General features: G+C 37.5%; 1 protein-coding gene across 12 annotated transcripts in view; it reads right to left on the bottom strand.

Moving 5' to 3' along the window:
- Positions 1-14,691, bottom strand: part of Mctp (multiple C2 domain and transmembrane region protein) — a 32,984-nt gene that overhangs the window by 5,639 nt on the left and 12,654 nt on the right. For 2 of the 12 annotated variants that reach the window (XM_028314763.1, XM_028314773.1), the window contains exons 1-3: positions 8,559-8,853; positions 1,680-2,258; positions 1,045-1,192 (exon numbers count right to left, since the gene is read on the bottom strand). In XM_028314763.1, coding sequence (XP_028170564.1) covers positions 1,045-1,192; positions 1,680-2,128 — 597 coding nt within the window. In that variant the 5' untranslated portion in view covers positions 2,129-2,258; positions 8,559-8,853. Of the gene's footprint in view, positions 1-1,044; positions 1,193-1,679; positions 2,259-7,479; positions 7,611-8,558; positions 8,854-11,905; positions 12,098-12,783; positions 12,850-14,691 lie in introns of those variants that run through there. The other 10 variants (XM_028314761.1, XM_028314762.1, XM_028314765.1 and 7 more) reach the window with 9 other exon arrangements.

Below are 14,691 nucleotides of genomic sequence, written 5' to 3'. Positions count from 1 at the left end.
ATAATCAACAAAAATGGTTTCTCAATTGAAGCGACCTGAATTTGATTCCGGCTTAAACGTGTAGTGTGCTGGTGCTGGCTAGCGACAAAAGTAACATTTTGTTAACTTACAACTCATTTAGAAAAATAAAGTTATCGTTTGGAATTCAAAGGTCAACTTACGTTTGATTACATTTACTTCTATTAAAAAATACAAACAGCTGAAAATATAACCTCCTTCTTTTTTGAAGTCGGTTAAAAAGCATTGACACGAATTCGCGCGATACAAAAAACATTACAACATAAAAACTTTATGAAACAATCCCGCGCTGTAGGCATTTTGCGATTTTTGGCTGGAAGCCAAACACATTTGATTGTTCCATTTAAAGTTTGGTGTTTACAGGAGTTTCACTTATTTATACACATACCTTACACATAGGTATTATGTACAATACCCGCCCTAAACTAAATATTTTAATGTTTTAATTAATATTCGTTTTTTTTTACGCCCTTTCTTTGCCACTTTTCAAATTTCTAACACATTTTTGTTGAAAGAACAATTTCAAATTCAGACTTTATTCTTTGTAACGAGTTCATTTTATCATTTAAATGACTCATTTATTACCTAAACCTAACTAAGTAAACATAGTGGAACTAAATGGGGTCCTGTTTGTAGGTACAATAGATAATGATAGTGTGATGTTAGCCTCCACCTTAATGGCAAATCGATGTACCTGTATTCAACACTAACTTGGTACATTATTAACGGCCAATGATAAAACTTTTATTTAACAACATTTTACATTAAACAACATTATAATGTGGCGAGCTAGTTAGTAGGTACCTACTATAATCTATGGTTTTCAGTATGCTTACCATAAGTACGTCAAGACTTCTCGGATTCTTTATTTTGCTTTTTTTCTTTAAGATTGCTATTGTCTGTAGCCACCAGTAATTAATAATACTGTTAGTGATCACCAAAGCTTATTAGATACATTAAACTTCAAAATAACACTTAAAATCGTTAGTTGTTAGTTAACCAAATCACCCCAAAGCCATGGCCTACCCTATGAAATCTGTCGCTCTTGCTCTTCAAGTTAGGGAACCTGTGGCCGATTCTCTCAATGATGTCGGTGTACGTGGAAAACGCTGATGGAAGCTCCAGATTCGCTCCTGGAGGTAGACTTCCAGCTCTGGGACGAGGTTCTATCGCTCTAAAATGAGGGGAAATAAAGTGGTGAATGAATAAAACTAAACTAATTGTTGTTTTTTTACAGCTTGTCTACAAAGAGGATGTTATGGCTTTTAATTTATCTGCATTATCATTTTGAATTTTGATAGATAGATAGAAAATAATAACCACCTATCTACCTTCTAATATTTCTAGTGTAAGTTGAAAGTTGTGGACAAAATTGATAAAATAAAAATGGTCGATTGAGTTGAAAACATTAATTAGATAATGCTGTTTTATGTTTTAAAAGGTTACGCTTTTAAACGTGCAGTTAAGTAGCACAGTTTAAATCATTCAAGCAACAATCGTCCTTAAACTTTTGAAAAACCGGTTCAGGTTTTAAATTGGCTAGTAGACAGTGAGAAAAGGAAAAAACTTACACGACAGACTTAATTGAATCCAAAAATGTCCTGATATTTTGATTTAGACTCGTAAATAAAGAAATTTATAGAAAAACAATTCGATTTTACCTCTCATCGCTAGAAGACAAACAAGACACACAGGATTCACTCGTGCTATCACTGTTGTCATCAAATGCTAGGTCCGAAGTAGACAAGCTCCTTCTTTTGTACAAAACTCCATCTCTTTCTACACTTATAAAGTCCTCACAAATCTGCTTATCGCTATCTGCTGGCTCATCAACCACCACAGAGGGAATAATGCTGGTTCTTCTACTATCACTTACTGCTATTTTACCGGATTCTGTGGAGATATTATCACCATCTGTGGTTTTATCTTCATTCGAGTCTCCTTCAATAGAACTCCGGTCTTCTGATATGTGAGATATGAATTTCGATATCTTTGACTTCTCGTATTTGTTTTGGACTTGGTCTTGAAAATCTTCCATTCTGTCTTGGATCTTCCCTTGTATCCTAATTAGGCGGTTTTTCAACCTTTCCATTTTGTTGTCCTTATCCATTTTCACTGTTTATTTTTCTCTCTCGCTTCTTTCTCAGAGCACGTCCGTCCACATTGATAGTTGAGCTGATACTGAGATATTTTAGTCACAAATCGATCCTAAACCATGTTTTTGTTGTACATCGATTTTCCTAGTGAGCAGTTTGTTTGAAATAGCATTAAATTAATGTACGCGAGTTAGTGATAATAGTAAATAAAGTTTTGTTGAACAGTGTGTGGTGTAAAAGTATCAATATCGTACTGAATTAAATTGAAATTCTTTGAATCCGCTAAACTGACATTACTAATGTTAATTAGTGTAGGAAATAGGTATAGTACGTATTTTGTTGAATATGACCACAAGATTGTCGACTGTTGGTCTGTCAACGAATGAAACTTTTATTGTATTAATATTTTGGCTTTAAAATCCTCATAAATCTTATATTGCATGAACGTTTGGAAGAAAAATGGAAGCATTTTGTAAAGCTGTGACTCTTCTATCAAGGGATTTAAAACATGGGTAATCCACTAATGAAGTCATCCACAGATATTACAGCCTTTTACTCAAAATCAGTTCTCACTGGTGATAATGTTTTTTTAAAGCTACATAGTATAAAACAAAGTCGATTTCCGCTGTCTGTCCCTATGCATGCTTAGATCTTTAAAACTATGCAATGGATTTTGATACGGTTTTTTTTTAATAGATAGAGTGATCAAGAGGATGTTTTATAAGTATATTTAGCACTCGTGCGAAACCAGGTCACTAGTTAGAATATAAAACCGCTGTGTTCAGAGACACACCCTTATGAACCAGTTCGCAGTTTTCGGAGATAAATCTGGATTGTGCAGGCTTAGCAGGAATTAAAACAGCTTTTAACTTCGTTTCCAGAGAATTATAATGTTAACAGTTCTTGGATAATATTATACAGTATTGATTTGGTAAATTAACAGGATAACAAGAAATAAACTTTAGTGTTATGAAATGGGTGTAATCACTGAGGTAATTGTATCCTAAAATTAGAATGAGGAAAAATTATACGAGTAGGCAAATAATAATGATTCAATACCTAATAGATTTTGTCTACGGCCTTGGTGTAAATTTCAGTCTGCGATAGCCTATTTATTTTATTCAAGAATGAATGCTGCAAGAGTTTTTTTTAATTCGGACAAAGTTACTAATATTTCTCCTTTATAGAGGCTGTTTTTGTAACGTCAAACATCAGCAAGACTTCAGGTTACTTCAGATTCACGTCATTATGTAAATGTCACGTCCCGTGCCACTTCCATATCTCAGAGTTAGGCGCTAGACCTTTAGGCCTTTAGATTTATTAACACTAGATTACTTTACAGCTTTACGGAACTATTCCCACTCGTTCCCACTACTGCAACTTCTGTGTAGCCAGGATCTACAGCTTGACCGTCATAAAAACCCCAACCAATGAAGGTCAAGTTTGTCCCGGGGGAAAGTTAAACTGTCATTGGACCCGCAACGAAATTAATCAGAAGAACATAGGAGGAGAGGAGGAGGAACAACGCTTCTATAACGGAAATTGTTTCAGACCTAAACTTGGCTGAAACTCGTCTAAAGTGCAAACATTCAGGCCAGAATCAAGACAGATTCAAAATTAGGGAAGTTTCAAATGGTGACTTGTTTCGAGGATTTTAGTTAATTTCTTGACACGGTTATGCTAGAGAAAGTTTAAAGTCAAAGTTAAAGTCTGTGTTTATTGTTTGTTTTACATGATGAACAAAAACAAACTCGATTCCGTTTCAAGCACAGATGGTGGCTCTGTTTGGTTAATATTGAACCCTTCACAATTTCGAGATTAATCTCAATTCTGCGCAAAATACTCTATCTTGAATTTTGAAATGATTAATTCCAATATTTATTCGAGTTAAAAATGGAGCTATTACCTACCTATTGCATGTTAATTTTACTATTTTTACAACTGCAGTCTCATAGCATTTAACATGGTCCTTCGAGCCGGATATTAGGCCACCTATATGGTAACCATTTAGATGCCTCTCAATCGATCCTAACACATTAGCCAGGTAGGCGATTTCTATCTAATTTTCGAGGTCACAAGGTCCTTCGAGCCGGATATACAGGACCTGTTTGGTAACCATTTAGATGCCTCACAATCGATCCCAATAGTATAATAACGCGTTATACCACTTACACGTCCCCAACTTCCAATCTAACTTCGCCCTAACTTCAAACTAATGTAGGTCAACCCTGAGAAGAATACTGAAGACACTGACAAAACGGCAAGCAAAATGGTACCTTTTTATTATGGTATTATTAGTAGTAATTGCTGTGATGATTATCGTCAAATGACTATAATGAAGTGACCTTGCATGTGGTGGTAGATTACTAATTAACGGTGTGCTAGTGCTAATGATAGGTGTAAAATACATGGAACTATTTTTTAAATTGCTGGGGGATTTAACGAACGAATTCAAGTATGTAGATAATTTCTTTTCTAATGCTCTTTTCGGGAGCTGATGCTGAAGCCATGGTATAATAAATAATGTACCTCAATTATGCCCGTTTTCACCATCAATCCCTAATTTTCCTGTTATGTGTTACCATAGGGGTCATTTAAAAATAAGGGATTGATGGTGAAAACGGACATTAGACTTTTTCAATAATCCTTAAAAGATCGCGACAAGAGACGGCACCTAAGAATTCAACAAAAAATAAAAATAGAAAATAAATGAAGTTTTTTAACATTCTTTTAATGATTTCAGTTCTTAATAACATTGATCATAAATGAGGTACATGATCAATGTTAGAGTCGTAAATCCTATAACATCGCAATTTTATTTTAAACAATTTAGATAGGTACTTCAATAGTTTCAAAATCATAAATTTCACGGAGTCCATTCTCTGCACGTATCGTTTTAATTACTGCATTTGTTACTTGAAATGTTACTGTGTCTTTTTGGAGCAAAACATTTCTATTAATGTAATAGAGAAAATGTGAAATGTTGCTCAAAGGTTAAATAAAATAACTTGTTAAAGAGAACATGACGACATCATGCTAAAGAACCCAATTAAATGTTAATAATTTCAAAAAGCAGCTGCTGCTAGTTGAATTTTATAGCCAACAAGCGGTCGCCCGCAATTTCGTACGCGTGGATCCCGTTTACCCCCATAAGGGTAGGGTTTCATAAAACCCGTTCTTAGTGAGCACCTACGCTACGTTCTAAAAGGTAACCCCCATTCAAAATTTCAGACTTCTAGCACTTGTCGTTTCTGAGATCTCTTGATGAGTGAGTGAGTCAGTCAATCAATCAGTGACCTTTCGCTTTTTTTGAAGTGTTTAGGAAGTTTAGTCTTGGATTGCTTTTTTATTGCATTATTCTCAGACCTACTGAATTTCATAGTCGGTCAAGCAGTTTTGGAGGAGTTTAGTTATGAACTTATGAACACTGTGACACGTGACGTCCTATGGCTGAAATGACGATGACCATGACCATGATTAGAGGTAACATGCTTCGTAGCAGTGTGAATGAATACCAGTGAATACAGGGCCCCGATTGCGCTAATTTGTAATGTCTCCAATTCCTTATCGCTCCATTTTCATTCCAGCCGATGTGCAATTCGGTATCGCGATAATCGCGTAAACTAGCGCAAACAACGGATTTATGCACTTTCCATTAAAAGTCCGAACAACTTGTTTTTTCACTAAAACACAGCAAATGTTCTTAAAGCGTTTGACTTGCTTTTGAGAAAAAAAGTAGCTTTCTATCAGCTTTTACACAAAGACGCAGTTGCGTTCTGTTTACATTACAGGTTACAGTATTGTTTGAACTAGCTGTCAAAGCGACACCGCGGTACGAATTTGTGCAAACAGCTGATTTTCATTCGTCGTCCAGTCGCGTTGCAGTTGAAAATATTTAGCGCAATCGGGGCGCAGATGACCTACTGTTTCAATATTTTTATTCAAGTGACTTTGCTTTATTAATTTTAATCTGTTTACCAGCGCTAGATGACCTTTGTACACCTTAACTGTCGTGTAGATGGAAGATGACATCATTGTATGTAACGAAGGATACAAACAATAAAGAGAGTTAAAGTGGATGTAGAGAAAACAATATACACATAGAAATTAGAAAACAGTTAGCCACTACTGGTACTTACTGAAAAATAGTTTTTAGTGTGTAGCAATAGCAAAAGGGGTGCAGGACGTCATCATAGCTGAATTTTCGAAGACATTTTGTATGGAGTTGGGACTTGGTAACTTTTTTACCCGACTGCGCCAGAAGGAGGGTTATGTTTTTCACTTTTGCCTTCACCTAGTGAAGAGTGAAGAACTTAGCCACAGATAATATTATATTTATAGTATGATATTGATAATTTTGCTTTTGGTAAGAAATTAAGAGACTTCAATTATTTGTTTCTAATTTTGTAACAGATATGTCCATTAGTTCACCCACAAGGTGGACTGACGACATCATAAAGGTAGCAGGAAGGCGCTGGACGCAGGCCGCTACCAACCGGGCAACACGTTGGAGGAGGCCTATGTTCAGCAGTGGACGTCCTATGCTTAGTGGATGATGATGATGTCCATTAGACATCTGAATAGTGTTTAATAGGTCTGTTGATTAGTAATTATTCAAAGCAGATGGGCGTATAGGGAATCGGCCAACAACAGCTGATTTAAACACAATAACATTATAAACTCTGAATGGAATGAAGAATCATTAAAATTGGCGATGCACTGCATGCGCGCATTATTGAAATAATTAATTTTGTTTTATTGTAACCTAACTTAGCAAAAGCAACTCTACCTAAGTATAGTTATTTAGCTAAGAGTATTGTTCTTACTACTGTGCTATACATACATTGAATATTATTATGTTATAGGACTATCTAAAAAGAGCCTACTATAATATTTTTTTATAATTCAATAACACAGGCTTACTTGTATTGCCTTGTATTTTCAACAGTAATGCTGGATTGATATAAATTTAATGTTATTAAGGATTAAGGATTTAAACCAGTGGTTCTTAACCGGTGGTCCCTCCTGGAGGCATTCCAAGTGGTCCATGAAGTGCACTTGCACACCTTGGTCAAAACACTTTTAACTGATTTTTGCAGTCAAACTGGTTTACTTTTGACTGATTATGACTAAGAGGTGGTCCCTGACAAGACAGAAATTTGGTAAAATGGTCCCTCATGACTTTTAAAGGTTAAGAACCACTGATTTAAACGTTCCTCTTCGCGAAGTTATTCCTATATTTAAATGAAGAGCCACTTATTTAAAAGCGTTTAAATTCATCAAACGTCTGAAGCGTTCATTAAGTTTTTATTTACTGGAATAAATTGGCTTTCCAAGGAGAATAAATGAGAATTTAATTAGGTACCTACTATACTCCATTTTAGTTCCCGTCTTATAATTTTGAGTTTGTCAGTCGTTCTTCTGAAATTGGTGCTATGTCTGACATAATCTCTCTTTTATATTTCACTAGCTACCTGCTCCGGCTTCGGCTTCTTATGAACTTTCCTCTTGAGACATTCTACCAACCTATTTTGTGCTATTGCCCAATAAACATTTCCCTGGAAGGCCCTAGGCCAGAAGCTGGATACGCCCAAACGCCCATGCTAGTTTATGTGATCTTTCATCGTTTAGTGATTGCCACAACGCTGCAACATCGTGAGCGTTTTCAACACCACAACATGAATTTCGCAATTTGGTCATTTTACAGAGTCCACAACGCGTTGTAAGCCGTTTTTGTGTAATATTCATTATCATGTCACAAAATGTCATTCTAGGTGGACAGACGACATCATAAAGGTAGCAGGAAGTTGCTGGATGCAGGCCGCTTGGAAATCATTGAGAGAGGCGTATGTCCCTATGTTCACCAGACGTCCTATGCAAGCTGAAATGATGATGATGATAATGATGAAACGTCAAAACACTTAGTAGGTAGGTGTAGTATATTTTAATTAACCCATTTGTAAATCTTAATCATTTTCAGGTTGACCTCATTCTTATTGACTTTATAATGACCACATAAAGTACACAGCACAGATAAGTGACGTAGGTAATTACCTACTTTAGTTAATTCTTAGTAGGTACATACTCGTACAAGTAACGTCAGACAAACCATTTATGAATATTCTAGGTTAACACCTTTTGAGTCTAGCAGTACCTGTTATAAACACATCTTAACCCTTAAAAGGCGACAGTTTAACAAAATGAGTAAGTACAATTTTAGCAGTTTATTTGCTTTTCCACAAATTGCTTAGACTGAAATTTCCAAACAGACCGGTGTTATGTGTGTATGTTTGAAGTAGTTTGAAGTGAAGAACATCTCAATAATGTTTGGAAATAAAACCGTTAATCTTGGAATACATATTGGTAATAGATGGAATATCAATCCAATGTTATTTACTTCCAAAGAAGAGCTAAATAAACCACAAATTCAAGAGTAAACACTACCATCAGTTTTGAAACACAAGCACATCACGAAGATAACACCTCATTTTAGCGCACCGAAAACAGGGTTATCGTAAAAACCGCGTTCAACAAAAAAAAAAACTAAAAATCAGCCTGTTACAACAACGCGGACACAGATTCCCGCGAAAAGCCGTTAACTGTTTCAAAAAACAAAATTCAAACAAAACATTCGACTTTTCACGGCCACAACGTGCGTTTTATCAATCGACACTCATTTGTTTATTTTGAAAATGGAACGCGCGCGTTCGGTCCGCGTAGTGTTTTGTTACTGAGAATGAGGTTGGTGGTTTGGTTACAAACGACGCGCACTGGTGACGTTAACCGGTAACCGGCCAGTTGCATTTTTTGTTGCAAAAACTTGTGTTTTATTGGTCAATTTGTGGGTTCTGTATCGAATAGCACCTGCAACCGCTTGGGGTTTGATGGGAATAATTTACTTATTTTCGTATTTTCCTAAATTGGTCTAAGGGGCCGTCCATAAATTACGTCATCGATTTTTTCAGATTTTAGACCCCCCCCCCCCTACAATCCCCCCCCCCCTAATTTAGATTGACGTAATATATGGACGGCCCCTAAGCTGCCAGGTTAGATAAAGTTATACATATTTTAATCAAAGCAAGTTTTTAAGACATACATAAGTAGGTAGGTAGCATCTACATCAAGCGCCCTTGACCCTTCAATTATCTTCAGAAATGGCAACTGACTTGACAAACAGACAATAATATGTGATAATGTACCATGTTGGCTAAAAATAACCATTGTGTTGGAACCTTGAAGTTAATATATTGTTTTAAATTCATACATTATTTTTTTCTTACAAATGACAATAATGACGGAAAGTTAAATAATAATAATATGAAAGACGCTGAGTTGCATTTTGTGGTTGCATCACCTTAACTTTAACCGAAACTTTACAGTTAAGTTATTATTAACAGGCGTTTTCGTATAGTTTGACAGACTTTTGACGTGTTTTATAGTTATTAATGTAAGATACATTAATATACATTAATAACTATAAAACAAGATACATTAATATACATTAATAACTATAAAACACGTCAAAAGTCTGTCAAACTATACGAAAACGCCTGTTAATAATAACTTAACTGTAAAGTTTCGGTTAAAGTTAAGGTGATGCAACCACAAAATGCAACTCAGCGTCTTTCATATTATTATTATTTAACTTTCCGTCATTATTGTCATTTGTAAGAAAAAAATAATGTATGAATTTAAAACAATATATTAACTTCAAGGTTCCAACACAATGGTTATTTTTAGCCAACATGGTACATTATCACATATTATTGTCTGTTTGTCAAGTCAGTTGCCATTTCTGAAGATAATTGGTGCAACCCAGGATTAATTTATTCGTAAACAACTATTAAACAGTGAGGAAAAGCAGTGTAATTAAAAGAAGTAAACCGTTTTATTTTGTCTGTCACGTTAAACTTCATTCTTTATTCTTTTTTGTTTTTTTTTCTTCTAATATTTCTTTTTTTCCTTAACTTGCTTAAAAAAAATTTTAATACCGTAAATTGTGCCCTTTATTTTTTATATTTCTTTCTTTTTCTTTTCTTGTCTTGTATGGTTTATAAAAAAGTGTGTTCTATCTATATCTACCCTACAATTTTATTAAATCAATTTATAAACGGAACCCTATAATTCGGCCGTTGATTCACGCTTCACCATTTCATCACAAGGCCACTACGTCACTATCCGCGAAGATAAAATCACTGACTACATGAGCCATACATTTGTTTATTGCACATCATTGGAACATCAACTTTATGTTTAATCCATTAAAGCTGCATTTGGCCTGTGTGTTTAGATAACAGCTATTTTAGGTTCTCTTTTAGATCCCAAACAATGACACACAACTCTGGTACAAAGTTCAATCGATCGATATTGCGGAGCGAATCGCCAAATTATGATTGAATGATTTTTATTGTCTATGATGTAAGATTTGCTTTTATTTTTATACTATTCAGGGAGCTGATTTTAGTAGGTACATTGTCTTACATAAAAAACAAAAACTCAAGCTTAATATTATTTCTTAGATACATCCACAGAAAGTTAGTAAATCCAGATTCCAGGCTGCATAGACCCACATTATCAAGGACTCTCTTCCATTTTCTTGTACGACCACTAAAAACTCGGTAAAAACAACACATAGCCAGATCCATGGCTTATAATAATAATAATAATAGCCCCGCAGGGCAGCTTTGTGGCGAGCTGTTGGTGAGTAGCGACACCACGGGGCCAGTTGTTAATCCGAGTGCTCCCGAGAGTCGGTCAAGACCCTCGTCTTCGGCTTGCCGAAGTGGAATCCGAGAGGGTCTGCAGGACTTTCACCTCTGGCTTGCCTTAACCGGCCGGCCAGAGTGGAGTCGCTAGAGCTATATGCTGCAGGGGTGGAAGTGTTAAAGGGCATAACGCCGCGAGTAACTCCGGAGAAAGCGCAGCACACCTCTCTACACCCCTGAGCTGGCAGACGCCAATGTTGCCCCTCAGTCCGGTCTATACGACCCATGACGCCAGGGGGGGCCCATTTAGTCGCTGGCTAGTCACCGCCTGCCATTTTTTCAGTCAGAGACTATGAACCAGGCAGGTGTCCCGTAGTCTCCATCCATAGGCCAGTAACAAGTCCCTCCATCCTTCATCCATAGCCCTAGTCCATTCTCCAATAACTGCAATAGCTCCTGTGCACAGGCTGGGGATGGAATCTGGCTACATCCCATGATATAGTCAGAGACTAGATCCAGCATGTGCACCACTTTCACTTTTGTCGATTATTTTGCGCTTAAAACGGCCTCTACGTGTTGGATCTGTATCCCCACGTAAGCCTTATAAAGGACCGGGCCACTTTTGACCCGTGAGCTCCAAAGCGTACAAAAATAATAATAATAATAAGTCATTTATTTCAACACACAGTCATAATTTTAAGGTTACAGTTAATAATTATAATAATATTATACCTACTAAATTTTCTTGCATACCTGCTGTATTTATGCTTACCTGTTTATAATATTATCCTCCTGAGTCTTCATTATGATAATATAAAGCTATGATCAGAATCACAATGAGGATTATACTGCCAATATCCTAATGTTTTTTCTAGGTTTGGTTCCATAGACAATTAAACACATCAACAGGTCCTAATATCTTCTTATCGTGTCGATAACAAACCTACACAGTGTCAGCCCAAAACTCCGCTACAAGAGTGGCGTTGTTGGCAGCATTCATTAAATCCTCTTGCGTGCAGTTGCTCGGGCACTCGGGCACGTCATCCTAATATAATAGTTCTAAAGATTAAGCAGATAGAACCATACCTGTTCCTTATCCTCCTGTGTCTTCGGCCACAGCGTCACATTCAGCACCACCTCGCCCATGTCCTGGCTAGGCTTGTTCGGGTCCCGGAGACACAGCACCAGGTCCTGGGGCCTGCCGAGCTCCAGCGCTGTCAGGTCCAAGGTACAAGAGCCCATGAAGTCGTCTTGGAGGCCCCAGTCGTAGTCGAAAACCTGTGCGAAAAGGTGGGGTTATATTTTTTTATTAGGTACCTACTATACTCGTATAAGTCCAGGCTCTTCCCGTGACCTTCACCAGATCGTCGGTCCACCTAGTGGGAGGCCTGCCCACGCTACGTCTTCCGGCCTGCGGTCGCCACTCGAAAACTTTTCTGCCCCAAACCATCAACGAGCTATGTGCCCGCCCACTGCCACTTGATTTTTGCAATTCTGCGAGCTATGTCGGTCACTTTGGTTCTCCTGCGAATATCCTCATTTCTGATTCAATCACGCAGGACCGGTAGTTATGGCAATCCTTGGGCCTTTGTCAGTGGACGTCATTTGGCTGAAACGAACTCGATCAGGTGTTCCAGAATGGGAAACAAACTGCTATGGCTATGGGAGGTAGCTTGACCGTTAATTAATTTCACTGCCGTAGGTCTTCTTCCAAGGATTTCCATAAGGACCGGTCAAGCTAAACTAATAACAGCTTGATTCACCCATTCTGGGGTACCCTATGGTCGCTTCTTTAGGTATACTTATGGGACTAAGAGTAATTTCCCTCTTATTCCCATCGCTATTAAGTAGCTGCTAGCTCCTGTAAAGCCAAGATTGACATTTTCATCCCCGGGGATGTCTGGTTGTCTTGTTGTCTGGCAATGAATTGAATCAGATAGATATACTACTTAAGAGAACAATACCTTGATGTGCTCTCGTTCATAACGCACAACACAACAGATATAAGATCGTTTCATCCACGAAGACGCTCCCCACCATTCTTCCGCTAATGTTTGAGTGTTATCGGTACACGCTAAATTATCCATGAGTGCACACGTGACGCTCGGATCAAACTCCCCGCACCCTGCGCTTCCCTCGTCCAAAATTTGGTGGGGCGCGTCTTTGTGGATGAAACGATCTATAGTGTCAGTTGAAAAAGGGATCGGAAGATTCCATCTAGTAATTAACTATGTCTACTAAGCTAGAGTTATCATTAAAACAGGCATTTACAAGATCTTATAATTGCACGTTGCTCTCAAGTCATAGATCAGTCATTATGTTTAATAGTCCGCTATCTAGCCACCATAATGCAATGTTAGTGTCGTCTGTTTAAAGTATGATAAGTTACTATCAGATTGGCTATTATGTTTCTTACGGCGTTACTTCATGTGCAGCTGGCCAACTGTTTATATTTACACTACTGCAGCCTGACCTCAAGTTCTTGAAGTAGTTTGGCCCCCCCGGCATAGAAAGTGGTCAAACTTTTTATTGGTTTAAGCTGCGCTTCTGCTGGCAGCAAAACTTTCATTCATTTGTTGAATAGGGTTGTTTAGATAGAGTGAGAAAGTTTGAAGCTGCTCTTACTGCTTGTGTTAGTCATCATCATCATCATTTCAGCCACAGGACGTTCCCTGCTGAACATAGACCTCACACAATGATTTCCACATCGCCCCGTAGGTAGCAGCTTGCATCCAGCGCCTTCCTGCTACCTTTATGAGGTCGTCGGTCCACCTTGTGGGCGGACCGTCTCACGCTGCGTTTTCTATGTTAGTGTTAGTACCTCTCTCTACCTATATTTTTTTGTAACCTCGTGTTAGGCACAGTAAAAAGGCATCCAAATCATCATAATTTAATTCGTCCTTTGTGACCGATGACCTCATAAAGGTAGCAGGAAGGCGCTGGATGCAGGCCGCCACCAACCGGCCATTGTGGAAATCATTAAGGGAGGCCTTGTTCAGCAGTGGACGGCCTATGGCTGAAATGATGATGATGATGATGATTGTGTCAAAGTCCGGTTCAAGGTATCCATACAGGGTAGGTAATCATTATTTATTTAGATAGTAGCTGCTACACGTCCGTATTCACAAACATTACTATGAGGTCTCACAGTGCGCGTGGACGCACAAGATCACACACGAACCAATCACAGAGCTCTATTCAACACTGTGCGTTCGATTTGTTGCTTCACTTAAGCAAGCATCGGTGAATACTGGCGACATTGTTTTTCACAGAAGAAAAATGGTAAATAATACGAAGTTCCAAAAGTCTTCATCTTCAAGAAAATTATACGAAGCCTTAATAAATTCTTGAAGCCAGTCTCTCATTTCCATGCCGCCATTTCATTTTCGCGGGACGAATAAAAAGTGATGACAAGCTTTCTTTCTTTCCTGTTATTTGCCTACATTAAGTAATTTCCTTTTAGCTTCAAAACGAATTTAGCTTTTCTCGAAATTCTAACGAATGGACGAAATGGTTATGTTGGGTTTAGGGACGTTTTAATTTTCATTACTAACGAGCTCTGGCTGTTTTGATTTTTCCGAGAATATTATAATTTAATTTACATTGTACGATTGCCAATTTGCCAATATTTTAATCATAAAAAAAATTGGTCTTAATATAATACTCAATCGTTTAAACACAGATAAATATTAATACTAGGTTTAAACAAGACCTTGCAAAACATTATTTTGATCACCGTGAACTCTGTTGACTGGCAGCCTCCCACTACTTTGTCGATTTGAACATAATTTTATTTACCTAAAATAGCGCCATCTAGTGATTCTGTTACGCGAGTCTTGTACCAATGTATGAACGTCAGATTAACTACTCCT

This window comes from Ostrinia furnacalis, unplaced genomic scaffold (genome assembly GCF_004193835.3).
Source record: "Ostrinia furnacalis isolate ACB-3 unplaced genomic scaffold, ASM419383v2 OfSCF4915, whole genome shotgun sequence".
NCBI lineage: Eukaryota > Metazoa > Arthropoda > Insecta > Lepidoptera > Crambidae > Ostrinia > Ostrinia furnacalis.
This window is presented reverse-complemented; position numbering and strand designations above follow the sequence as displayed.